The sequence below is a fragment of the Ranitomeya imitator genome, chromosome 5, assembly GCF_032444005.1.
Source record: "Ranitomeya imitator isolate aRanImi1 chromosome 5, aRanImi1.pri, whole genome shotgun sequence".
NCBI lineage: Eukaryota > Metazoa > Chordata > Amphibia > Anura > Dendrobatidae > Ranitomeya > Ranitomeya imitator.
Genome location: NC_091286.1, coordinates 33414764 through 33441845, shown reverse-complemented (window position 1 = coordinate 33441845; position 27082 = coordinate 33414764). Strand labels below are relative to the sequence as shown.

Here is a 27082-nt window from a genome sequence, read left to right as displayed (position 1 = left end):
CCACCCATAGGCCAGACTCTGTATAGTATAATGCAGCCCCCTATAGGCAGACTCTATAGTAAAATGCAGGCCACCATAGGCAGATTCTAATATAGTGCACCCCATAAAAAAAATAAATCGAATATTCCTCTCTCTCTTCCTCCTGGTTCCTCTGCTCTGAGCTCCCGCACATCTCCGGACAGCGGGCGCCGAGTAGTGATGTCATCGCACCCGCTGTAAGTGTCTGCTTCAGGGACATCAGATGCTGACGGGGATGATGGGAGAGGGTGCGTAATGCTCCTTCTCTCATCAATGCAGTCAGATGTATCGGCATCCAGCTGATACAGCTGAACCTGCGATGACAGGTGGGGGGTCCACTGCTGGCACTGGGCCCCCCCGCCTGCTCAGGTGCCCCATAGCAACCGGGTGGCAGAGCAGGGAAATCAATTCCCCTTGCTCTACCACAGAATGTAACTGTATCGGCGTTCACAGCGGCGTAGCTCAGGGTGGCCCCCTCAGAACGCGAGGCCCAGGACGATCGCCCCCTCTGCCCCTCCGGTAGCTACGCTACTGTGTGTGGGAAATCTGGCAGTAAGTGTTCCGCTTTCCTGCAGTGCCACCACAGGTGAAATGAAGTATTACACATTGCTGAAGTTCTCATCTAGAGATGGCCTTTGCAACTGCTCTCTACTAAGACCAATAGATAAGAATCCAGAAATGAGGACCCCGCTCTATTAACTCAGAATTCCCTCATAGAAATATAATCATATTTTTGTAACACCTTATGACAGACCAGCCCATGTAGAGGAAATGAAAATAGGTGGCTGTCCCATTTACAAGTTACCCGTTAAGCTATTTTGAGTTAACAGAATGGAGTTCCTCACCAGAAACTCACAGTTAAGAGGGCGTCCAGTTAAGGCAAGTCATTAGCTATGCACTGGATATGTGATAACTTATTGATCGGTGGGGGTCGGATCACTGGGACCTTCACCGATCAGTAGACCAAGGATATACTACCACTCTACATGGCTGTAAGAATAAGCCTAGTGCGGCACTCTGCAGCCTCATAGGAAATGATTAGAGCAGAGGTCGAGCATACGCACCATTATAATGAAAATAAAAGTGCCCCATTCTGCCAGTCAATGCTGGTACCAGTGGTGAAACCACCACTAATCAACAAGTTGTCACCTATTCTGTGGACACGTGATAACTTGTTTTCACCAGACAACCAAGAGAGCAGCTACCAAGGGCATCTTCCCTCACTTGTGGACAGAGAGTGTCTATACATCACAGCCCATAGATTTCACTGGACACAGTGTAATACTCCAGCTCCCCTGTGGGGGCACTACAGAAAAACTGATCACTTGCTAAAAGGATCTCTCATTGTTGATCACTGGGAGTCCAATTAGCTTCTTATTGAGTATGGATTCTACTGAACAGCAGCTGAAAGCAGATTCTTAGGGCGGTTGAGCTAGTTAGCTAAAACAGCACTGAAAACAAGTGTTTGGGAGAGAAGGAGGCAAAATAAGGTAATGAAATATATTACAAAAATTATTTAAATAGATGAGGAATAAAAAAGATTTCTCAAAACAGACATAAAAGAAAAACTTTTAAAAAAACTTGCCATTAGTGGAAGAAGAAATGAGACTTGTGAATAAACACAAACCAGAACCCAGTCCTACGTGACTATTATTTTTTGGAAAAATAATAGACAACCCTGTGTTGGACATAGATGAGAAGGGATTCATAGTGGAGCCACTCATCCTTTCTTCTGTACATTGAAATCGGAGAATCTATATGATACCGAGTGGTCAATATGTTGGTTCAATTCTCTCTCCAAAATTTAACCATTTATGATTTTTTTTCTTTAGCTTATTTACAGTGTCCAGATTTTTGCTCTTATATTGTTCCCGCTGTTCCTCTGGGGATTCCGTTTTTTTGTATTATTTAAATCCACCGTACAGTTCCAGAGTTATTATTTAGTGCTTATTTAAATTGTCATTAGTAAGTGGGCGTGGCTCATTAACGCTGAGCAGCCTAAAGACACGCCCCAGAGGATCTTGTGAGCACCGCCCCCTTGAAAAAGCCATACGAATTAGCACAAAGGCTCCTATCGCTGGAGCTGTATGGAGGATTTGAATAAAGGGACACTAGTGGGAACAGAATAAGAGCAAAAATGATCACTTTAGATCTGGCGACAGGTCCTGTTTAAAAGGGATATTGGAAACACTAGAAGTGAGCTGAGTACGGAGGGTGAAGAAATCATCTCATTCTAATTTGGTCCCAAACCTAAAATCTCACGTTTTCTGCTGACAATATTTGAGGTCAATGTCAATTAGAAACTTTTAGTATTTTTTCCAGAAGAAGCTTATGCCTCCCCTTAATTGTTATTGTATGCGTTATATGGAATTATTAACTAAGGATAATTTTTAGGCAAAATTGCTTTTTTTTATTTTTTTATTCGTTTCCTTTCGCCTTCTTAGTATGCCATCAGTGGCTTTTCCAAGTCCAAAAGAAGACAACATGTACTGCTCCGTTAGGAGGAAAGGTTTCTCCTCAGTCAATATTTACCGGACAAACAGCCGGGGGTAGCAGAGTTTACTCAAGGGAATCATGTGCACATAAGGGTGAATGAATCCTCGGTAGAGAGCTCCAACTGTTTGTCTCATTTCCTCAGGTATCATTTGATCTTATTTTTTTTTTCCCTGTAACCTTTGATATTTGTTGCTTTTTTTTTTTTCACCAAATTCAAAATACGTACCGAAAAGTATCAAATCCGCTGCGCAAAAGTATAAAATCCAAGTGAGAGCAGAGCCTAAAATATGGGAGTGATCCAACAATTAGCCGTAGGATTTAAGGAAACAGTGCCTCTAGTGGCCGAATATTAAATTGCACACTAAAGAATTCTTGTCCTTCAAAATAGTCTAAAAAAAATGGGGGGCGTAAGAATAGTGAATGCATTCACACCCAAGCCGTGGAGCCCAAAAGATTTCTTTGACCTCTATGAGAAGACCAATACTACTAAAATCCTGTGATTGTTGGAGATTTTGCATTGGAGCCCACAAGCTTCTAGTTACCCCATCTCATTTTCTTCTGTGTAGAAGTCAATAAAAAAAATAAAAAAATTTCTAGAAAATAAATGAGTCAATTAAAAATAATGACAAAAAAGTTCACAAGCAGACTTTTCTTTCGAATTAATTAGAAGATGGTTTTGTTGTCCCTAAGTCAATGTATTTTTCTCAGCTCCAGGCCATCCAAATAGTGAGTTCAGTGGGAGGGGGGTCTTTATTTTATTCGTTTAGGGGTTTTTTGTTTTTTTTTGCAATTCATGATTGTAAAACCCATCTGAAATATTCATGCAGAATTGTCTGAGAAGCAGTTTGTGTTTTATTTACTGCGCAGGGGAACAGCCTCAGTGGATTAGTTCTACAATACCCGTAACAAAAGCACGACAGCTGATGCATGTGATGTTAGGAGGTGACAAAACAGTTAAAGTATGCTGCTGGCTACGGGCAAGCAGTCAGCAGATGCAGACAAAAGGATTTGTGACAAGAATAACTTGAGCAGTCAAGAAGAGTATCCAAAATACCAATACCCTTTTCTCCTTGACATTGTCTTCTCCTTACTGTCAGCATTGTATTGTCCTATTATAGGCAAGAAACCTATAACTCAACGTTTATCCAGAGAGGCAAGACTTTCCAAATAGTCCAGCTGTCCTCCATGGACCTCAAAAATCTCTAGATAGATAGATAGATAGATAGATAGATAGATAGATAGATAGAAGGTCCATAGTGGATGTCATGATGGACAAAATTCATCAGCCATCCATCTCGCTTAGGCTCCAATGTCAAAAGTGTACATGTTTAACATGAACTTTTTTACTGGACATTATATGACTTGGATAGATAGATAGATAGATAGATAGATAGATAGATAGATAGATAGATAGATAGATAAATAGATAGATAGATAGATAGATAGATAGATAATAGATATGAGAATTAGATAATTTAAGAAATAGTTTGAAAGGTAGATCGATAATATTTAAAATATTTTAAAGGGAACCTGTCAGGTTTACCCCATATAAAACACGTCCACCACCTTTCAGCCCTCATATACAACATTATTATTATTATTATTTTTTATTATTATAGCGCCATTTACATGGGAGGAGGGGTATACATAATAAAACAAGTACAATAATCTTGAACAATACAAGTCACGACTGGTACAGGAGGAGAGAGGACCCTGCCCGCGAAGGCTCACAATCTACAAGGGATAGGTGAGGATCCAGTAGGTGAGGATAAAGCTGGTCGTGCAGTGGTTTGGTGGATCGGTGGTCACTGCAGGTTGTAGGCTTGTCGGAAGAGGTGGGTCTTCAGGTTCTTTTTGAAGGTTTCGATGGTAGGCGAGAGTCTGATATGTTGTGGTAGAGGGTTCCAGAGTAGGGGTGATGCACGAGAGAAATCTTGTATACGATTGTGGGAAGAGGAGATAAGAGGGGAGTAGAGAAGGAGGTCTTGTGAGGATCGGAGGTTGCGTGTAGGTAAGTACAGGGAGACGAGGTCACAGATGTATGGAGGAGACAGGTTGTGGATGGCTTTGTATGTCATGGTTAGGCTTTTGTACTGGAGTCTCTGGGTAATGGGGAGCCAGTGAAGGGATTGACAGAGGGGAGAGGCTGAGGAATACCTCGGGGACAGGTGGATTAGTCGGGCAGCTGAGTTTAGAATAGATTGGAGGGGTGCGAGAGTGTTAGAGGGGAGGCCACAGAGCAGGAGGTTACAGTAGTCGAGGCGGGAGATGATGAGGGCATGGACTAGGGTTTTTGCATATTCTTGGTTTAGGAATGTACGGATCCGTGAAATATTTTTGAGTTGAAGGCGGCAGGAAGTGGAAGGGGGGTTTGAAGGAGAGATCAGTGTCAAGGATTACCCCGAGACAGCGAGCTTGTGGGACTGGGGAGAGTGGGCAGCCGTTTACTGTAATGGATAGGTTCGTTGGGGAGGTCGTGCGAGATGGGGGAAAGATGATGAATTCTGTTTTGTCTATGTTAAGTTTTAGAAATCTAGCAGAGAAAAAGGATGAAATAGTGGACAGACATTGAGGGATTCTGGTTAGTAGGGAGGTGATATCTGGTCCAGAGATGTAGATCTGTGTGTCATCAGCATAGAGATGATACTGAAAACCGTGAGATTCTATGAGCTGTCCTAGGCCATTCTAATATGCCCCCGATCCTGCCTACAGCAAAAGAAAAATACCTTTTATTATACTCACCTGGGGGGCGGTCTGATCCGATGGGAGTGGCTGGTCCTGGTCCGGCGCCCCCTTCTTCTTTCGATGCTGTCCTTCTTCTGTGCTTTATTTTGATGACGAGTGTTACATCATCCACACAGTGTTTCCTGGCATCGCGCTCCTTCAGAGGCGCACTGCTCTTAGCCCTGACTAGGGCAGAGTAAAGTACTGCAGGGCTTTTGACCTTTCCTGGTGCAGTACTTTACTCTCATATGGGTCAAACCTGACAGGTTCCCTTTAAAGAGGTTTTTCCCATGAACAAAAGTTCATTTTGATCAATAGATCTTGGACTAAAAATATCTACCACGATTGGATGTGATTAAATAAAATGTTCCTGTGCTGAGATAATCTTATAAATGTGCCCCTGCTGTGTACTGTGTGATGGCTGTGTCTGACTGTACAGGGCCATCACACACCCCCAGAAGAAGGCTGTTCGCCGAAACGTGCGTAGGGGCAGGCGTTGGCACCCACCAGAGGTAACTATTTGCACATTATTATTGGAACTTTTCTTATGAGTGTTTCATGTTTAGAGACGTTTTTACTAGACTTAGAGAGTAATCATGTGCAATACATTGGTTTGTTTGGTTTTTGTATAGTACCTCTTTTGATAACATGGTGGGTCCCTATGCCAAATTTTGGTTTCCCACTTTTTCATACCTATATGTCGGTATTTTTTGTTTTTGTGTTTTTCTTTTCAATAAAATTTGTATTTTTTTATACCGTTGGTTCTTGTGTACATTTTTCTATCGGATTTTCATGAGGGCCATCACACAGTACACAGCAGGGGCACATTTATAAGATTATCTCAGCACAGGAACATTTTTTTAAACCCATCCAAATGTGGAACTTATTATTATTCCAATGTATAGTGAATAAAATTATGTTTTGTTTGTGGGAAAACTCCTTTAATATATTTAAATCTGCACTCCTTCATCTTTACACATGTTCTTCATTTTCTTCAGGTCTTTTTGAGGTAATTAAGATTAGGTAACAGGGGTGTAACTAAAATAGTTGCAGGGGTGGCAATCACAGCGGGACCTGGAGACTAGGAGGGCCTAAAAGATCCCTTTGCCCCATTGGAAAAGACTATTAGTATTAAAGACCTGAGAGATAGTTGGAGGACCTGTTGGAGATTTTGCATTGGGACCCCCCCAACTTCAAGTAGCCCCACAGTTATACAATAGACAAGTAAAAAGATACGAGATATTTTCATAGTTTTATGGTTGAAAGAAGATTCCTATATTCTAGATAGGCTGATAGATATGTGATAGACAGACAGATGGATATTAGACACATAGATAGGAGATAGATAGATAATAGATAGATAGATAATAGATAGATAGATAGATAGATAGATAGATAGATAGATAGATAGATAGATAATAGATAGATAGATAAACAGATAGATAGATAATAGATAGATAGATAGATAGATAGATAGATAGATAGATAGATAATAGATAGATAGATAGATAGATAGATAGATAAACAGATAGATAGATAATAGATAGATAATAGATAGATAGATAATGATGGATGATATATAGATATATAGATAATAGATAGATATAGATAGATAGATAATAGATAGATAATAGATAGATAGATAGATAGATAATAGATGGATGATATATAGATATATAGATAATAGATAGATATAGATAGATAGATAATAGATAGATATGCCATGCATCTACCCCCATTTACCGCTCTTTTTCATTTTTGTGGATGAATAGATAGATAATAAATGGATAGAGGTGTAGACAGATCATACAGGGTACATCATATAGATGTCCAAACTTTGACTCTTACATGTAAAATACAGATGTAGGAATTATTACTTCTGAGCCCGTGGACATATATTGTACTTTTTAGCTATTTAATAAGGGAGGTATGAGGGTAGACAGACACAATCTGTATCATGCGTTTCTATGTGTAGTAGGAGGTCACAATGAATTTTTCAGCAGCCATGATCATCTGCTGGTCATCAGGTCTATGACCCAGCCGGCTGCTGTGGTTCACCTTGCCAGTAGCTGCCTCCATAGTAGAGACTGGTCCGCAGTCCCTGCCTCCTCTTTCCATAGACCTGGGTTGGTGTAAGGTTGAGTCCAGCCACACAATGCTCATGTTACCCGATCACAGCAGAGTGCGGGGAGCTGAGCGCCAACAAGCCAACGTTTTATTTTCTCGAGTGCTCAAAAAGAGCTGCTGCTTCTTCAGAAGATAGGAGAGGCTGTCTTCCGTTTAACCTTTGTAATTCCCCGTCTATTCTCCCTGACATTCATTCTGCTGCCAAGAGCGCTTGGCAAGGCTGGGGCAGTGCACACGTTCCAGTGACCGCTAACCTTGGTACGTCCTGACACTTATGATGTGTATCTGCAGGACACAGAAGGCAGGCAGGCTGCTATGTCAGGCTTTTATTATGGACTGCAGATGCTGGGGACAGTCAGTTTAATAAAACAAATCAGCCTTGAAGGTAAAGCAACTGAGAAGGAGGAGGAGAGAGGAGAATCTTGTGCCGCATGATCGGAATAATGCAAAATCTCCCATGAAAAATAAACCATCTATCGACTGAGGGGCATTGGGTTATTTCTTTAAATTTTTCTTAAAAAAATTAAATTAAAGTTTTTCCGAAAATGTATGGAAGGGAGCTTCCATACATCTAACCAGCAGCTTCCTCATCAATGTGGGGTCACATAGACAAATAGATGATCTCATTGTTTCGCACCAAGTTGGAAAGTGTGAAAGTTCTACAGCTGAAATGTCATGAAAAGCTAATTTAGTGATATTTTTGTAATACTAATCAACTCCTGGGTGTTTAACAGTGCGTAGAAATGGATTCCATAGTGGATGACCATCCATTGTGATGCGTTTCTTTTTTACTTCAATTTTTTTTTTTTTTAAAAAGTGTCCGTTCCCCAGCTGTTTTTTGGGGGGTGGACAGAAAAAGAAGCTGTGTAGACCATGTGCTTTTTTGTCTTTACAAAAATCCAACAGCAGATGGAATAGATGCAAACTTCATATTTTAGGGAAATAAATATTTTAATTATTGGGTCCCGTAACGGAACAATTTATGTTTGTTTTTGTGCTCTTACAATGGAACAGAAAAATGGGAATATTAACGTAAAGGTCTTAGAATTAAAAGCTCATAAAGAGATGGCCTATCTCTAAGACGTGCCATCACTTTTTGCTCTGGAGGGCCGACCTTTGGGACACCTATGGATCTTGATGAAGTGGTGACACGCTGAATTTATTTAGAAATTTGCCTGCACCGTACCAATCCCTGTGGTGACTGTATCAGCACTGTGGCCTCTTTGTTTCCCGAGCCCAGACACGCGCCAATCATAGAGTTGTGACTTTTATGAGTTGAGAATAGCCAACTTGCAGTCCCATGTAACTCCATAGATCAATTGAATTCTAGCACAGCCAATCAGAGAGTTGCCCCAGGGTGTCCCCTGTTTGGATGTCCACCTCTTGCCGCCTTTTCACCAGCTTTACCATGGTGGCGACTAACGTGGCGACTCCACCGATTTGCTTCTGGCCCTAATACTGATGATGACCTGCTCCTGCCGCATCTGCGTCTTCTCCATCAATTGAAGTGTGCACATTTATGCAAAATTGCTCTGCAGGGTTTAAATGGCCGCATAATCCTTATTTCTTCACTCTGGAGCTTTCTACTTTATTGTCATTTGTTTTCAGAGGCTTAATCCCTTAGACCTGCAGTGCCAATTAGCTGTAAGCCTTGACGTTAAATATTTAGATACAATAACCATCTCCAAGAATCCTCCTGATAGCAAGTACTATACATTTCCTAAACTATGATCCGTGCATAAAAGCCTGGGCAGAGTTTGGCCGTCAGACACCCCAGTGCAGGACTGAACCATACTTTACGTCAATGTATAGTGTTTATGAAAAGTTGACCTTGGAGACGGTCTATCCAGTCTAAATCTCATTTCCTTAAAACAAAAAGTGATGTGTCAATGCAACCAGGTGGCTCCTTATTTTGGGGGGAATAAATCTCTATCCAGCACATAGCCTGAGTTAAAGGGGTTTTATGGGGCTTTAATATTCTCAATATCAGATCGCGGGATGAAGAAGAGGTCAGTTGATTGAAAGTGTTGTGGTGCATCACAAAGTGGCATAGCTTCCTAAATTACGTAGAGGTCGTGAATGGTGCAATAAGTTCTCCCCCTTTCACTTGTCTGTGAAAGATCTACATTACCATTCCTGGCCACTACACAAAATCTACGGGAAACTTTTGGATGATAGGCAAACTGAGGACCTTTTTCACTGTGTAATACCCTTGAGGGTTTTCTTTCTTGGAGATTTTTTAGGTTTGGGTGGCCAGCAGGATCCTATCCCCACACACCTAGTTCACCCCTTTAGGGAGAGTAAAACCTCATCTTCAAATCTTTGGTTACTGGTAGTTACTGGGTTTTGTAGCCCAGGTTGAAGCCAGAAGCAATTTAGGCTCACCCTTCATCTTGGCAAAGGGGGATGCTTTTCAGGTTTTCTGGCACAGGGGATTTCGGAAGGTTTGTAAATGCCCGTCTCTTTTTGGAGAAGGTTTGCGATAGGCTGTTTTCTTTTTGAGTGGCACACTAGACTTTTGAGCTTGCACTTGGATGTAAAAATGCATGATCTTGAGATTTCAATCAAAAATCGATGACCCCGTCTTAACAGGTAGCTTATAGCCATGGATTTACCAGTGACTTGTGGGAGGCAGTAAACATACATGGGTGGTTTATTAGTCCCACTGTAGCCCTCTCTATAAATCATCAATGAATATATGCAAAATTGACGTATAGTTTAGCCCAATGTCATCTGTCTGTATTGTATTATTCTGGCAGGATGCCCTATATACATGTCAGGCAATCTCATGCAGCCATCTTGGCATTAAACATGGTGTGAGAAATCTTATAAAGATCTCTGGTCTTCCCGAGCTTATCTTCCTTCCCTAGAAGAACATTTGTCTTTTTAAGTCCTTCTATTATTAGCCGCCTTTACATGCAGATGACAATAGACGTCTGCCATAATTAGAACGTGCAGGTGTCCGGTAAGCCCTCATCTCGCAACGAAGAACTGTCTCACTCCCCTTTGAAGAATCAGGGGGCTAGAAACCGAAAACTTTTATTAATACCATTGTCTCCTTGTATCACCAGGTTCCGGAGAGATTCCTGGAAGTGGCGCAGATCACATTACGAGAGTTTTTCAATGCCATTATAGCCGGCAAAGACGTTGATCCTTCCTGGAAGAAGGCCATATACAAGGTTATCTGCAAGTTGGACAGCGAAGTCCCTGAAATCTTTCGTTCCCCAAACTGCCTACAAGAACTACTTCACGAGTGATGATTCCACTGCTGGTTCTGAATGTACAAAACTGACTTTTTTCTTTTTTAATCGCCTTGCCCCTCTCCTCTACCCAATTCCTATGCTCCCCGAAAAGTTTGTGCGCGTGAGTGTGATTGCAACTGTGCCCCGGTGTGTACTTAACATACACATGCATAGAAAATCTGTCATGTACTTTATTTATATCTCCCCCTTATTAATGATAACATTTGAGTAGCTACAATCTCTCATCCTTAACTAAATGTTTTATTGAGCTCTCTGTAATTATTACCGAGCACAATAAGGACGATGAGTCTAACATGTATATAGTATATTAGGGCATTTAAGAAATGTCTGTGTACTCTATTAACTTTTTTGTCATTCTGGATTTTATAATTTTTTTTTATTTCAGCTAGTTTGTGGACTGTATTTATGTTTGAGGTTATGTTAAATTGTATCGGTCATGGGAGCATTAGTGGATGTAGCCATCTTGTTTGCTAAGACCTTGCTCATAATAACCAGTAAAGGTGTCAACTTCCCGGTAGCCGTTGCGGAGAGGGTTCCTTCTTTGGTTGATTTTTTTTTCCTATGGGTGTAGTGAATCTACACATGGCTCACCTATTCTACAGGTCCATATTATATCCTAAGACTCTACTCATAGTAACTGAAAAGGAGCCGACCCACCGGTAGCCCTCCTTGTGGAGAGGATTCCTGCTTGGGTTGACCCCATCCTCATGGGTGGAGTGAATCTACACAGGTCTCCTCGATCTTACACAAAGACTCTATGCATAGTATATGGTAAGGCATCAAGCCACTGGCATCCTTTGTGGAGAGGGTTCCTGATCGAGTTGACCCCTTCCCCATGGGTTGGGAGAGTCTACCCCATTTCAAAGTCTAATACCTTATGCTAAGACTTCAACCGGTAAGATGCCAACCAAGCAGTACCTTCCCATGGCTACATCCCCTGTGTTCAGACGACAGCTTTACACTTTAACTCGTTATATAACATTGCCGAGTAATTTTCCCACTGACGACAAAACGGGGAAAAATTCAGTTCTCTCCTTTTGATCCTGTGTGGTATTATTACTCTGGCGATCATAGGAGTAGATTTCAAAGAAATAAGATATGGCACATATAAAGAATGATTACTGTTCTACTGATTCTAAAGCAAATATGTCGGCAGGCAAGCTGCCATCCTGTATACTGGAAGGTTAGTGCCTCCATATTGTATATTTAAAGGGGGCTACTACCTGTTTAGGCCAGCTGGGAATTAACCTTATGGCACAAATTTTAGCACATGAGGTGCACGGTGCAGGACGCTTAGCGGTCTTAATTTGATTTTAGTGTGTCCTCCATGATATTAAGCTAGAGGTGTATTTATTATAATGGATGTACTTACCAGCTGATGTGGTTGGGGATTGCTGCTCTGGTTGACCCCATCCCCATGGTTGGAGTGAATCTAGACTAGGCTCTCCCATTGCACAGGCCTATGAGACATGCCGCATTTGATTTTTCTCTCATTTATTTTTTTTAACTACGGGCCCCTGTCTCCACCATCTACATCCCTGGAATGCACTAATTACGCCTCTCACAGATAGGAACATTTAGAGCCTGTTCAGCTGTGACTTTTTGCATCAACCGGTCTCATATAATGGTTGTGCAAATGGCCAATCAAGCACGGAAATGACTACTGCACAAAAATTAAGCAAAGGCCCTTCCAGGGCCAAGAAGTCAGATCACTGTGAACGACATGAAAGTCCGGTCATCACTGGAAACGAAAAAGTTAATGCTGCTCTTTCCTGTAAGATTAGGGGGTTAAAAAATGTCACGAAATAGTCGGGAGTAATTTTACCTTTTTTTTTTAAGGACATTCGGCAAAAAGCTGCACATGACTTGTTTACTCCAAGTCTTCTCTAGTAATTCGCTACTGAATCCAACACATACTGTAAGGGACGGATGACTTACCTCATGTTAAATACCCGCTGGACCGCCTGTCTTTGGTGTTTTTTTGGATTGACGGGTTCATTTTTAGCTGTTTTTGTTAGACATATAGCTGTTTAGATATTGACATCATCTTAAAGGGGATGCATAGATTTTTAGAGGCCTCTTTCATGAGGACCTATCACTTGTCATTAATAGTTTGTTGTTTTATCTGGTGTACACGCCGCTATTCTCCTGAATCGGGCAATGTTTGTCTTTTTTCCCTACGCCTCTCCATTCCTGAGATATAGCCTTCTCTTTCCTTTACATAAATCTAGCCAACTGGGCGTGGTAATAAATTATTCTCTGCATGAATATTTTGGAGACCACACCCATTTAGCTAAAGAGGGAAGAGGAGGCCATATCTCAGGAACGGAGAGGAGCAGGAACTAAAGAAAAACAACTTCAGATTCGGGAGAACAGCGGCATTTACACCACGTCAAAATATTACATATTTATGGAAAGTCATAGTTTGTAGATAGAAGCCACCAACAACTCCTCTATGAGCCATATTCATGAAGCTAAGAATCAGCAGAGGCATCGATTGATTTCAGTGGGTCCTTTTCATGAATTTCTGCTCCTGATCTGGGATTTTCTTACAGAAGGATCTTTCTATGATCAGATGAGATGGAGGGACCCCGATCTTAGATATCACACTGCCGTACACGACCTTTTTATATCTCCGTTCAACAGTTAAGTTAAACTAAAAAAAAAACTTTCCCTATAGATGAAAAATCAGACAGGTAATTTAGTTTTAGAACTTGTAGATAAATTCATGATTAAATTCTGTAGATAGTAACAAAAAGAAATATTGTCCTGGGGAAAGATTTTGGACAGCAAGTGAATTGAAAGGAAACGTGACTTCTGAGTCTCTATCGGTTTAGTCAGTATGTGTCAAGCTGCTTATCTGCTTAGCAGGTGTCCTTGCACCAGACTGTTCTCCCCTGGCCCTGTTTTCGGCACTTATTCGGTCACGTCCTTAAACACTTTGGACTTAGGTATAATAATAATTAACCTATTCAGAAAGGCCTGCACTCGAGAACCCCACTGCAGAAATGGATGTGTTTGCGAAAATAACCTTTTTAGTGGCACTTGATATATTTTTTTTTTATATATATACCGGTATTTTATGTCTCTCTCTAATAAATATATTGGTTTTGAATTAATTGTAATGAAAAGTTATCATTTAATATAAAAAGCAAAAATATCTACAGAGGAAATGTTTGGGTCACATTTATTTGTCATAACTTAGGTTTTTGGGAACAAAAAAACTTTCCAGTCTCCTGGGCCCCAATGCAAAATTTATAAGGGCCCTCTCTCATATGAGACAGAGGGGCTTTTTTGGACTTTTTCAGTCTCCAGGTTGCAGTTTTCCACCCCTCTCAGATATTTATAGCTGCATCACTAATATTCAATTTTCTGAATCCCACCACTATTGGACCCTCATATTGTTTCAGAAATATCGGTATCATTGCTATATATCGGTTATATAATTCGGCCAAGTATTGTAATGTGCAGCATTTGCCTATTCTCAATGAATTCGCCTGTGGTTGGCAGGCTTAATAGTAACTTTTATGGGCGTTCTGGGGCACCTGTTCCCAAACTTTACTGGGGTCCTATCTGCTCAACCCCAGTCTTCACTATAGGACAGCAGTACCGGCATCACTGCATGCCAACTCCAGCTTCGTATACAAACCGGCGATTGGACTGGTCGTAGGAAACAGTGTACTGCCACCAGTTAAACTGCACCACACAACCCACTTGCTAGGCCAAACTATCGAGGATCTTGGGGGCGCCTCAAAGTTTGGGCAGCAGCTGGTTTCAAGTGGCTGGAGTTTAACACCTCTATCATGGCCGAAACACCAAGACGTAGTTCTTCTTAATCGAAATCATCGAAGATCAGTTCAGCAAACCACCAGAAGTCAAGGTCTTCTGGCCAGAAAAAAAAAGATTTAAGACTTAATGACTATCAACTTCCCAGGCAAAACGTGGCACCAAAACTGCACTTGAGAGGTTTCATTAAGTAGATTTTCTATATAATGTAATGTCCCATTTTTTTCCTCTGGACTCTTATTTGTAAATCAGTAGTTTGTAGGGTAATTTTCTAATCAGCCATTTAAATGTTTAAAAAAAAACTTTTAGAGTAGCGGTAATTTTGTAATATTTTGGAACTTGAGCACTTTATCGTTAAGGTGTAGGCAGTTTTTAGATCTCTAAAGATGTGGCTATCCAGCTAATAAGAGATCACAACTTCCAGTATGGGAGTTTTAATCTACCGAAAGCGGGAGATCCACAGGTTGTAGGTAACTGAAAAAGTAAATTCAGCATTAATATATTCGTGCCAGAGTAAGATCACTAAACTCCAGGGAAAGTGACAGATTAATGTCCAATGCCAAACGATATTTTCCCGGCTGAATGAAGAGACCGTCATCGTTCTCATAAACCATCGCTCCAACCACAGAAAAAAAAAACTGCTTGCGCGTTGCTGACTGATATTTAACATAATCTTTTCCATTTTTCCAATTTGACTTTGAAGCGTGAAAATATATCCGTTTCATTACATTGCTAACCTGATATCTGCAATTTTCCTTCATTCTGCTGAGAGATTGAAATGCATCAAAGTAATTACTGTCAGCACAAAAAGAAAGAAAGAAATCAGCTGACATCAGATTCATGAGGACAATCGCATGATGCCCTGTCATTATTGTGTACGAGTGTTAATGGAGTAAGCACAAAATACTATGGCACAGACAGCAGTGGAGGAAGCATAGTTCATGTGTTGACTCGGCTTTTTGGGGGGATTTTTAGTCATGTTTTATTTGCTTTTTTTCTGGGTCTATTGATTATAGTTGCAACTATGACCGGTGGTGTGTTGTCAAAAATTGCCAGATCGTATATAAACCTAACTGAGAAGCACAGCTTATTTTATTGAACTTGTAGCACATGGGGTGCACGGTGCTAAACTGAGACTGTTCAAGAGTAAGAACTGCCCCTCTTGCCCTTAACAGTCAATGGCAGCGCAGCTTTCATTTCTTAGTCTACCCTTATAGCTGTACTGCAATCTGTAGATGAGAGTGGTAGGACTGTTTAGGTCAGAGGAGTCACATGAACCCCAATATAGAATGATATACATCAGTGTTCCCCAACTCCGGTCCTCAAGAGCCACCAACAGGTCATGTTTTCAGGATTTCCTTAGTACTGCACAGGTGATTGAATTCTTGCCTGTCCAGGTGATGCAATAATCACCTGTGCAATACTAAGGAAATCCTGAAAACATGACCTGTTGGTGGCTCTTGAGGACCGGAGTTGGGGAACACTGATATACACTATAGCAATTTATAATATTGATCTTAGCGCAGAGTGACATTTTAGGCTCCCTCAGGCTCCATAACATTTATGACAACAGCATAGGATTTCAATTTAGTATTTTACGTAGTTTATAGTAAATAAAAACCATTTTCAAAAACCTCGTTCAGCAGTTAATGCCAATAATAGAACCCTTCTAATTAATGAATAGGTATTACCAAGATTAAAGAAAACACAGATCTAAAAAAAATATATATATTCATTTTTTTGTTTTACTGTAGATTTTATTTATTCCATTTCTTGTACTGGGAACAGAAATCTTAGCTGAGCTTCTTTTAATAGCAGTTAGAGATATACTTTACAGCAGCCATTTGATCCACAGTAACTCATTGATGGGAGAGTGTTGTGGGCATGCCCTGTGATCTGTGCAGAGGTCACTGTGCAGGGAGAGGAGGAGGTGAACTGTGACCTCTCTTATTGTGAATGCTGAATTTCGATATCTGCTATGTGGTGGTGATGTCAGTCGCTGTACAGGAGGAGGGGGTGAGCTGTGATATCTCCTATTGTGACTGATGGATCCTGTGTTATCTACTGTATACAGAGGTGTTATCAGTCATTGTGCAGGATGAGGAGGTGAGCTGTGATATCTCCTATTGTGAATGGTGGATCCTGTGTTATCTACTGTATACAGAGGTGTTATCAGTCATTGTACAGGAGGAGGAGGTGAGCTGTGATATCTCCTATTGTGAATGGTGGATCCTGTGTTATCTACTGTATACAGATGTGTTATCAGTCATTGTACAGGAGGAGGAGGTGAGCTGTGACCTCATATATTGACAATGGTGGATCCTGTGTTGTCTACTGTATTTAAAGATGTTATCAGTCATTTTAGAGAAGTAGCAGGTGAGCTGTGACTTCACCTATTATGAATGATGGATCCTATGTTATCTACTGTATATAGAGGTGTCATCCGTCATTCTAGAGGAGGGGAGAAGGTGAGCTGTGACATCACCCATTGTAAATGGTGGTTCCTGTGTTATTTGTATAGGTGATATCAGTCATTTTAATCTTACCTATGATGATAATGAGATGACAGCAGAGAAGTGATCACTTTATTAGATTTTTAAGGTGGACAATTACTCGAGAGCTAAAGCAAACACTTTCCTTCATGTCATGTCACTCTCAATGGTAGGCATCCTTGGTTTCCCCTCAGTAACCAGCAGATATCAGCAATAGTCGCTCTTGGTGCCGCTTACTCCGTGGTGTTAGTAAATATGTCTCTAGTTTGTCCTCAGCGTAAATACTTCTCTTCTGAAGATCCCCCCCTCCATGCTCAATCTGCAGCCTAAGAATAGATTAATATTTGAAGGCTGATGTGTCATAATAAATCTCTGTTCCGATAAGTTGGGCCTTTCAGTAACTAAGGTGATTTACAAGTGAATTACGTCTGGTTTGCCTGTGTGCGTACGTATCAGGCGGTGAATGGATGTGAGATATTAAGACTCCGGGCACAAGGGTTAAGAGTGGAGATAAAACACGATTCTCAAGGTCATTGTGGATGATTTAAATCCTTGCATCGTACATGGTAATATTTCTACTTTCTCCTTTTAGTAATTATAAAGCGATGTGCCTAGAAAACTTAAAAACACCAGCAAATATAGACTTTATTGTGCACCCAGGTCCCCACTTACTTCAACTTCAATCTTGTGCCTTGCACACATTCGCTATAGTTTCCGAACTCTGGATCTCCAGATTTTTCGAAACCACAGCTCCCAACGTACCGTGATGGAAGTTGTAGTTTAACAACAGCTAACGAGCCACAACTTAGATACCGTCGGCTTACAGCTTCAATTACCTTTGCCGTTGGCTCAACATGAGTTGCACAAGATGACCAGTTTTGGCCAAAAAAAACTCGGGAAATGCTCGTACTATATGTGACCGCCCAGTTGTTGGGTTGTTTTGCTAGCATGTCCCGATAATGTCTTGAATTTTTATCATAGAAAATTGAGGAATGATTAATACAATTTTTTTACCCATGTGATCCCCATAATCACGTTATTGAAATTTTCTGAAAAGTAAGGGTGGTGAAAAGTAAGCTAGAGGCTTGGAGCTTCATCAGCTGCAATAAGCACTATACATTTTGTCTGTTTATAACCTATGCATATTTTTTTGTGTTGTACAGAGGGGACTGGGAGGGTTAGTAGAATTTTTTGGAAGAAAAAAAATTACAATACGGTGATTTTGTTGCCCGATTAGATATTTGAATTTTTTTTTAAAGGATAATGGCTTAAAAAGCAATTAGATAAAGCAATGATCATTTTTCTTCAGCATTTAATTTGGGGTTTATATTTTTAGGGAGTTTTTTTTTCTCTTCGGCTATTATGCCCCATTCTGGGGAATAGTTAGGAATTTAATAAGTTCCATAAAACTGCAAAAAAAAAAAAAATCAACTCACCAATGTACCAAAACAAGGCATATTCAAGGTTTGCGATAGGGTGTGAATGTTCCTTCTATATCCCCAATACATTGCAAGAGCCTCAGGGCTTTTTTTTATGGGCATCTAAGTCATGAGGTCAAAGCAAAAATTACAGCTATTCCGAAATAGACATATATTTATGGAATTATTCTAAAAATCTATTTTTAATCTGTGGGTCCATCAATAATAATTTGTAGCAGCTAGCAAAGAAAGAGTGCAATCCCCCTACAGTGCCACCACAGGAGAAATGAAGTATTACAGCGTGCCAAATTGAAAACAATAGGCTGTTAAAGTAAGTGAGTCCTCCAAAGTAAACTCCTAGCTACAACATAGTCCCATTCCTTGTCCTATTGATGATGATTATTATATAATCCCCGATATTTCCCAGTTTCTTAAATGATAGTTCTTTCACTTTTAGACTTTTTTTTAATCCCCAAGAGTCATGCCTCTGAATATTATTAGTTTGGTGAAATATGTTGCTGGTATAACTTGCGACTGAATACTGTATATTTTAGGGAAAAAAATGCTTTTTTTCCCCCCTTATGTAGGGTGTTTAATGGGCGTGGGTAGTTTTTTATAAGACCTTGTATATATTTGATGAAGAATTTGAACAAGCAAAAGAAAAGAATAAAACAGTCAATTTCTATAGAATAAAAAACAACAGCTACGTTGAATAAAAAAAAAAGTTTTACATTTTGAAAAGCAACGTTATCTTTCAGTATGCACACAGTAAGGTGTAGATAATGAAATACAAAAGTGTTTTATACCTATATATATATAATATGGAACGACTTGTGCTGACGAAGACGCCTACACATGGTTGATCTATGGGCCATTGTGACAATGATGAAGCTCAATAAATACATAGAAGTAGTCATTTCTAAATGAAAAAAAAAAAAGATTTTCACCAGCAACTCTGTAAAAAACAAACAAAAAAAAAACAAGTTTTAATAAACAACTGGGATGTCATTATATATGAAAAGTCCAGTAAAATAAATCTATTTGCTAAATGTATAATATATTACATGACAGTCTATAAAATCCATTGTTGTATCTATTGTTCTTATATTATTTCTGCCGTTCGCTGTGTATTTAACATCTCACGATGAAGTAGGACATTTTTTTTTTCTCGTTACGAAAATTTAAAAAAAACGCATTATGTGAATAAAATGGTTTTATTGCACTTAGCACAATCTCTTTTTATATGAAAAAAAAAACTAGTTATATTAATTCTGCCTATATAGGAGTGTAAAATAAAATTTAAAAAAAAAAATAGATTTTTTTTTTCTATTTTGTTTCTGTAAACAATTGCTATACTAATGTGTTGGAATTTTTTTTTTTTTCAACTTTAAGAATTTAAGTCCCTTATATCTCAGCCAAATGAGAGAAGAAGAAAAAAAAAAGTATAATTGTTTATAAGAACTGTGTATTTTACACTGACACTCTTGATATCAATCGCTTGCTCTTGCCGTTTTGATAAAGAAAAAAAAAAATTCTACAAAAAAAAATGACTGGCATTACTCAGAAGAGTGAAAGGTTATTACATGATGAAAAAAAAAATTCTGAGTCTTTCGGTGTGTGTGTAAATAATGATAAAATTGTGATGAAACACTGCCTTTATATTATTTAGCAATATGTTGTATATAGCATTATTATTATGCTCGTTTTTGTAATGAAGATCATATAATTTTAAGATAGTTACAAATAAAATGAATTATTTTTTTTTCTTTTCTAGTTAGAGGCAATTTTTTTGTGGATTTTTTTTTTTTTTGTTTTGTCGGTTGTTCTGAAAACTTTGCATAATTTATTGGTTTAATTTATCCTAATTTATTTTCATGAAGGTGTACATTTTTTGTATTGCCAAGGATGTACTGTAATGAATTTTTGATGACACTATTACAAAATAAAATACCCATTCCATTTCAAGGAAGAAATGCATTAAATATAAAAAGTAAAAATGTTTTAAAAAAAAAAAAAAGGAAAAAAAAAAAAAAAAACTTGTTGTGGTAGACAATTGATTTCCAAGTTTCCATGCTTGGCAGCTCCGGAGTTATTGAAATAAGATGCAGATGAGGATGTAATATGATGGTGGCGATGATGTGGGTGGGAGGGGGTAGGGTATTTTATTGAGTGTGTTTTAAGCTTTTTGTATACTCTCCAGACTTTAACCTTTTTCGCTTTGTACCACTTAAAAAATTCAGTAGTTCAATTGCCTTGTGTGCCTTCCATCTTCTCTGAACTGAATGTATGTGCAGTATATATGCAAGCTTGTGCAAAATAAAATATAAATTGCAAGCTCATTGTAGTTCTTCAGGTTTATTTCTATTGTTTATGCACTTTTTGTGTTTCCGGTAGACTGCGACATGCTGGGGTTTAAGAGGTTGCCCGGACATAACGCATTTGGATCTGCAAATAAATAACTAATTGATACTCACCTGACAGTGCAGACTGCTTCGTGCTCGGCGCTGACACAGGAAGAGGAAGTGTCTCTGTTCCATATGTAGCATGACCACTACGGCCTGTGATTGGCTGCAGCGGTCAGGTAAGTTAAGCAGCGCGTCCTTGGTTGTTTTTCCCGCTACTGGTGCAACGATGATGTCTCCCTTTCCTGTATCAGTACAGACCACAGAGCAGCCTGCACTGGATCCAGTTGGTTACTTTTAGTATGAATTAGTTTATTTTATTTCAGACCCAAGCCCTTAGCCTAGGTGCACATTGCGTTAGTGCAGTCCGATCAACGCATACGTTAAACGGACTGCGTTAACGCAAGTGCCGAAAAAGATCGCGTTTATGCGATCGCGCTAGCGCAGATGCTCTATCTGTGCTAGCGGTGACGGACCCGAAAACGCTGCAGACTGCGTCCGAGGGTCCGTCACAGAATGACGGAACATCGCTAACGCATGCCGATTATGACATGCGTTAGGGATGCGCTACATAATGGCAGTTAATGGGTGCGCTAACGCATCCGTTACATAGCGTTAGTGCTGCTATGTAACGGATGCCGTCAGCGCATAGCCATTAATGCAATGTGAACCTACCCTTAGAAAACTTTTTTTTTTTTGCCCCAACAACCCACTTAATGGACTCAATAGGTGGTCTATTGAAGTGGATGCTCTCTACTAGCCGCGGCAAAAATATGGCAACCAGATTACTACTGTTATTAGTATATTCCCTCTAGCAGATGGAAGACATGAAAAATATCTCACTGGCAGACGCAGACTGAAAAGAGCCCTTTGCAGTACAATAGCTCATAATAACGCACAATTCCACCTGTTTTAGAGGTAGAAGTGGGCTCCCTTGCCTCTTGGACTCATTGACGTTGCACCAGTTGTATATCTGGCCCCTGAACTATAAAACACTTTTTTGTCTTCTATGGTACTTGGAGTGTACTAAGAGACCAGCTAAATGGGAAAAAGAACCCAAACCTCAAAAACTCTTTTAGGCCAGTCTCACACGTCCAGATAATTCCGGTACCGAAAAAATCGGTACCGGAGTTATCCATGTCCGTGTGTCCGTGAGCTCACGTAGGCCATCCGTGTGCCGACTGGATACCACACAGAGCATGCAGGAGACAGTGCTAGAGATAAGCGCTGTCCCCTGCATCTGGTGCTGAAGCCGCCATTCATATCTTCTCTCCCACAGCGTTCGCTGCAGAGAAGATATGAAAAATCCTTTTTTCGTGTTTTAAATAAAGATCCCTGTCCCCACCCCCCTCCCACCCCCTGTGCGCCCACCCGCTGGTAATAAAATACTCACCCGGCTCCCTCGCAGTGTCCTGTCCTCTCCGCAGCTTCTCCTATATGAGCGGTCACGTGGTGCCGCCCATTACAGTCATGAATATGCGGCTCCACCCCTATGGGTGGACAGGGATCTTTATTTAAAACATGAAAAAACAAGAAAAAAAGGATTTTTCATATCTTTTTTCCAGCGAACGCTGCTGGAGAGAAGATATGAATGGCGGCTTCAGCACCACATGGGGGGGACAGCGCTTACTGTAGCGCTGTCTTCTGCACGGCACACAGACTGCACATTGGCAACATCCGTGTGTGGTACGTGTTTTACACGGACCCATTGACTTTAATGGGTCCGTATAATCCGTGCACCCCCACGAACACTGACATGTCTCCGTGTTTTGCACACGGATTCACGGTCCGTGAAAACACGCTGACATGTGCAGAGACACATTGATTTTTCTCATAGTTTGTAAGCTTGCGAGCAGGGCCCTCATTCCTCCTGGTATCTGTTTTGAACTGTATTTCTGTTATGCTGTAATGTCTATTGTCTGTACAAGCCCCCTCTATAATTTGCAAAGCGCTGCGGAATATGTTGGCGCTATATAAATAAAAATTATTATTATTATTATTATGTGTCTACGTGAGTCAGTGTCTCTGATATGTGAGGAAACTGTCACCTCACGTACCGGAGCCACTGACGTATGAAACTGGCCTGTAAGAGGTTTACAGTCTTCGTAGAAACCATGATTTCCAAATCAGCCAAGGGTCTCCTGATCCGAACTGAAGAGTTTCAAAAATGCTTATAAGGTTGTTGAGTCCAGGTCAGGAGGCCATTAGGGAAATCATAGTCTGTACACGGACCATGAAACGAGGACCTGTGAAGCCTTAGATCCACATTTTAAAATGGCGGTAAAAGACAATGCCATGTTCTCTACTGCTAACTTTGAGAACTGACACTCAATTAGTCAAACATCCACTTATAGTGCGATGCTGGGAGAGCTGACATCGCTAGTCCCAAAATAAGGCCAGTGACTTCTGAAACTGCACTGCTCTGTTCTTGGGCTCGGGATGTATAGACTTTAAACACTGAACCTATACTTAAGAATTAGAACTAATTACAGTATGAATTGAAAATGAAAAAAAAATGTGAAGGCAAATACCCAAAGCTATTCATTGTATGTAGACAATTGCATAGCTGGGCCCAATTCATCAAGCCTGGTGTTGTCCACACCTGTTATGATGAGGGGTGGTGTTAAAGTCAGACGCTCTTGACTCATCATAAATTTGACAAGTCACCATGCCATCCTGTCCCATTTTGTCAGAGCTGGGAGAAAGTGGAGTGAGAACGCCAAAATTTAGGCACACCCAGAATTGCTTCTAAATTTCGTGACTGAAGTTTCTAGACCGGAATTCTGGCATGAAAGCTTTGATGCATCAGGCCCATAGAGTAGATCTTAAAGATTCTTCTCTCCAAAAATCCACTGAAACCACTAGTAACCAGATGTTCTTTGTGTTAGCAATATCCTCTACAATCTGCCACCAGTCCTTGTTTTAGGGTTCAAAGAATCCAAAAAAGTCATCGGGGCAGCACGGTGGCTCAGTGGTTAGCACGGCAGCCTTGCAGCGCTGGAGTCCTGGGTTCAAATCCCACCCAGGACAACATCTGCAAGGAGTTTGTATGTTCTCCCCGTGTTTGCGTGGGTTTCCTCCGGGTTCTCCAGTTTTCTCCCACATTCCAAAGACATACTGATAGGGATTCTAGATTATGAGCCCCATCGGGGACAACGATGATGATGTGTGCAAACTAAAGCGCTGCGGAATATGTTAGCGCTATATAATAAATAAAGATTATTATTATTTTAATATAACCACAGAGAAGATCTGCAGTTTTTACGCAGTTGGTTGACAGGAAATTTTGCATAATTATTAACAAGGAACATAACTTTGGAAAGGAAAGTCTCAGAGGTAAAAGAAAAACTGTTCCAGAATCAGCAGACAAATGGCAAATGGAGGAGTTGCTCTGCTTAAATAAATTGGGTCTGTGCTAAAAAGCTATTTTTACTAATCTAAGAAGACTTTTAGCCTAAATATGTTTATGTATTTTAGTTACACTAAAAAAAGTAATCTGCCACCATAAAAAAGAAGTAACATCTAAATATAACTCATTAAAACAAGTGTAAGATTAAAAAGTTTATAGAATGCATGTTACTTATGGAAATGACTTGAGTGGAGTCGAAACTTCTCAATAAGCTTCTTCCATGTTCCACCTGGCACCTTCACATTATGGGATTTCGCTATTTATCGCAAGATTTCATGGCTCTATCTAAAGACAGTATGGATACATAGCGATAGATTAGATATGGATAGAAAAGCAGAAGCTAACAGAGAGGTGCCTATCCTCCCAGGTAACTGCCCAGTCTGCCACGTAAAATAAATGGAGGCAGCACACCAACAAAATAAAGCACTATGTAAGTGGACTGTACTAGCCCATGTGGCCTTGGACTGATAAAATGCACTTACCGGTACTTTGAACTTTATTTTGTTGTTGTGCTGCCACCATTTATTTATTGTTTCAATAAATATTAAAAATAGAGATTTGAAAACACGGAAAGATGGAAAAATAATAAAGTACACCTTGCAGTGGCTAGTGGGCTCTCACAAATTGTCCCGTTTGTGCACTAATTGCCTTCATTTTATAAGTATTTTCTATATAGTAGTAATGACAATCTAAATTTCATATACTCAATTAGCACTTACGATGGCTGCTGTATTCCCTTGTTTGTAGATAGATAAATAGATAGATTTGAGAAATAGATGAAAGATAGATAATAGATAGGTGATAGATAATAGATAAATAGATAGATAATAGATAGATAGATAGATAGATAGATAGATAGATAGATAGATAGATAGATAGATAGATAGATAGATAGATAGATAGATAATAGATGATAGATAGATAATACATAGATAGCACTGGTCCATGCCATTTTTTCTGGCAAAAGGTTTTAAAACATATTTTAAGTCCATTTTGGCTACTAATTATGAATATGAACTCCGTTTTTGGCTATCACATCAGGATTTCGAGATATTTTCATTTTTTGATGAAAATTACTCCTAATGTTTTATGATAAAAACACATGATTTTCGGTACTACATTTTGTATATTTTTAATCAAGGAATAACAAAGATTACAAAGTCTATGTACAGCAAATCAAATATAATTACAGAATTAAACTACAAAATATAAAACCACATATATATGGCACACAGATGAATGACACATGGCAGTTATTATTTGGACTTTCTTTTCTTGGCTGATCTGTGATGTACAGCTTCTGGGTTGTCTCTCATCAAGCTCCAGCAATAGTCGGCCATCATATGTGAGTCCCACTGGCCTTGATACCGTTCTTCCATTGTTTTAATGTCCTGATGAAAACGCTCCCCTTGTTCCTCACTCACATCTCCAAGGTTCTCTGGAAAAAAGTCCAAATGGCTGTGTAAATAGTGAATCTTGATACTTGTTCTACATCCAAGATTTCGCAGACTCATTAGTAGCTCTTCTCTTCCACAATCTCTTCACAGTTGTCTGCTTTCTTATTCCCTAGAAAAGTCTGCACCACATTACAAAATGCATTCCAAGCTCTTTCTTCGGTCTCATTCATTGATGTGATAAAATTTGGGTCTCTCATAAGCAGGGGTGGATTAAGGGTAGCCAGGGCCCCGGGCTGTTTACACACTGTGGGCCCCCCGGTCATGTGACGGGGGTCATGTGACGGGGGTCATGTGACGGGGGTCATGTGACGGGGGTCATGTGACGGGGGTCATGATATACCTGAACCAGATTATTCCAGAAAAATGGCCGGGCCCTACTCTACTGTAACCTATTCAATATTTGTTAAAATCTGCAATACAATTTAGGTATATCTTGACCAATAATATCACATACAAGGAACAAATACCACTGTCCCATGACCAGACCACAAATTACAACCACAGTGATCGAATAATATCACATACAAGGAACAAATACCACCGCACCATGTCAAGACCACATATTACCACTTGGTGACCAAATAGCACATACAAGGGACAAATACCACAACACCATTTCCAGACCACATATTACCACAACATAGTGACTGAATACTACAATACTGATCAGTAAAAAAGAAAAATAAAAAAAAACACAATACTATCACCACAAGCGCCAGTATTCACAGGAGATCTGTACCTAGTATGCAGTGTCTGTGTAGAGGCTATACAGCGATCACTGGTGACATTATACACAGGAGCTCTGTATATAGTATACAGTATATAGTGTCAGTGTATAGGTAACACTGACTCACCAGTGACGTCTCTAGGTGAAGTCCTTCATCTTTCATCCAGCACAGACCGCCATCATTTCTTCCAGCCAGGACTCGTTTCTGCAGGAAATAACACAGTTATCTCGAGCTCCGCTTGTAGAACACATTACTTAATTTTTCACAACTTCTACATTACACCACATGAAGAGAAAAAGGCGATATAGTGTCACTCTGCACAGTAACAGGACCGCCCCCCCCCCCCCCACATTTAAAACAGTATACTCAAAAAATAAAATTAATACATCACTGCAGTAATAATATCCCTTAATTAGCCCCTATGGTAATACTATTTCCCACCCCATGTATCTCATTCCTCGCTCCAGCCATATGTTCTCCCATCCTGCACTCATGAGTATCCATCCTGCCCCATATGATCTCCCCATCCTGCCCCATCTGTCTCCATCGTATCCATCCTGCCCCATGATCCAATCCTGCCCCATGTCTTTCATTCTACCCCGTGTCTCCAATCATGCCCCATGTCTACATTCTGCCCATGCCTCCAGTCCTGCCCCCAGTGTGTCCAGCAATCTGCCCCAGTGTGTCCAGCATATTACCCCCAGTGTCTCCAGCAATCTTCCCCACTGTCTCCAGCAATGTGCCCCACTGTCTCTAGCAATC

At 40.1% G+C, this 27082-nt stretch overlaps 1 protein-coding gene across 1 annotated transcript in view; it reads left to right on the top strand.

The window, feature by feature from the left end:
• The window catches only part of PROX1 (prospero homeobox 1), a 99857-nt gene extending 84024 nt beyond the window's left edge, over positions 1-15833 (top strand). Inside the window, exon 5 of the mRNA XM_069768506.1 lies at positions 10437-15833. Within this exon, the coding sequence (XP_069624607.1) occupies positions 10437-10622 (186 nt within the window). The 3' untranslated portion in view covers positions 10623-15833. The remainder of the gene's footprint in view (positions 1-10436) is intronic.
• Positions 15834-27082: the final 11249 nt, after the last annotated feature.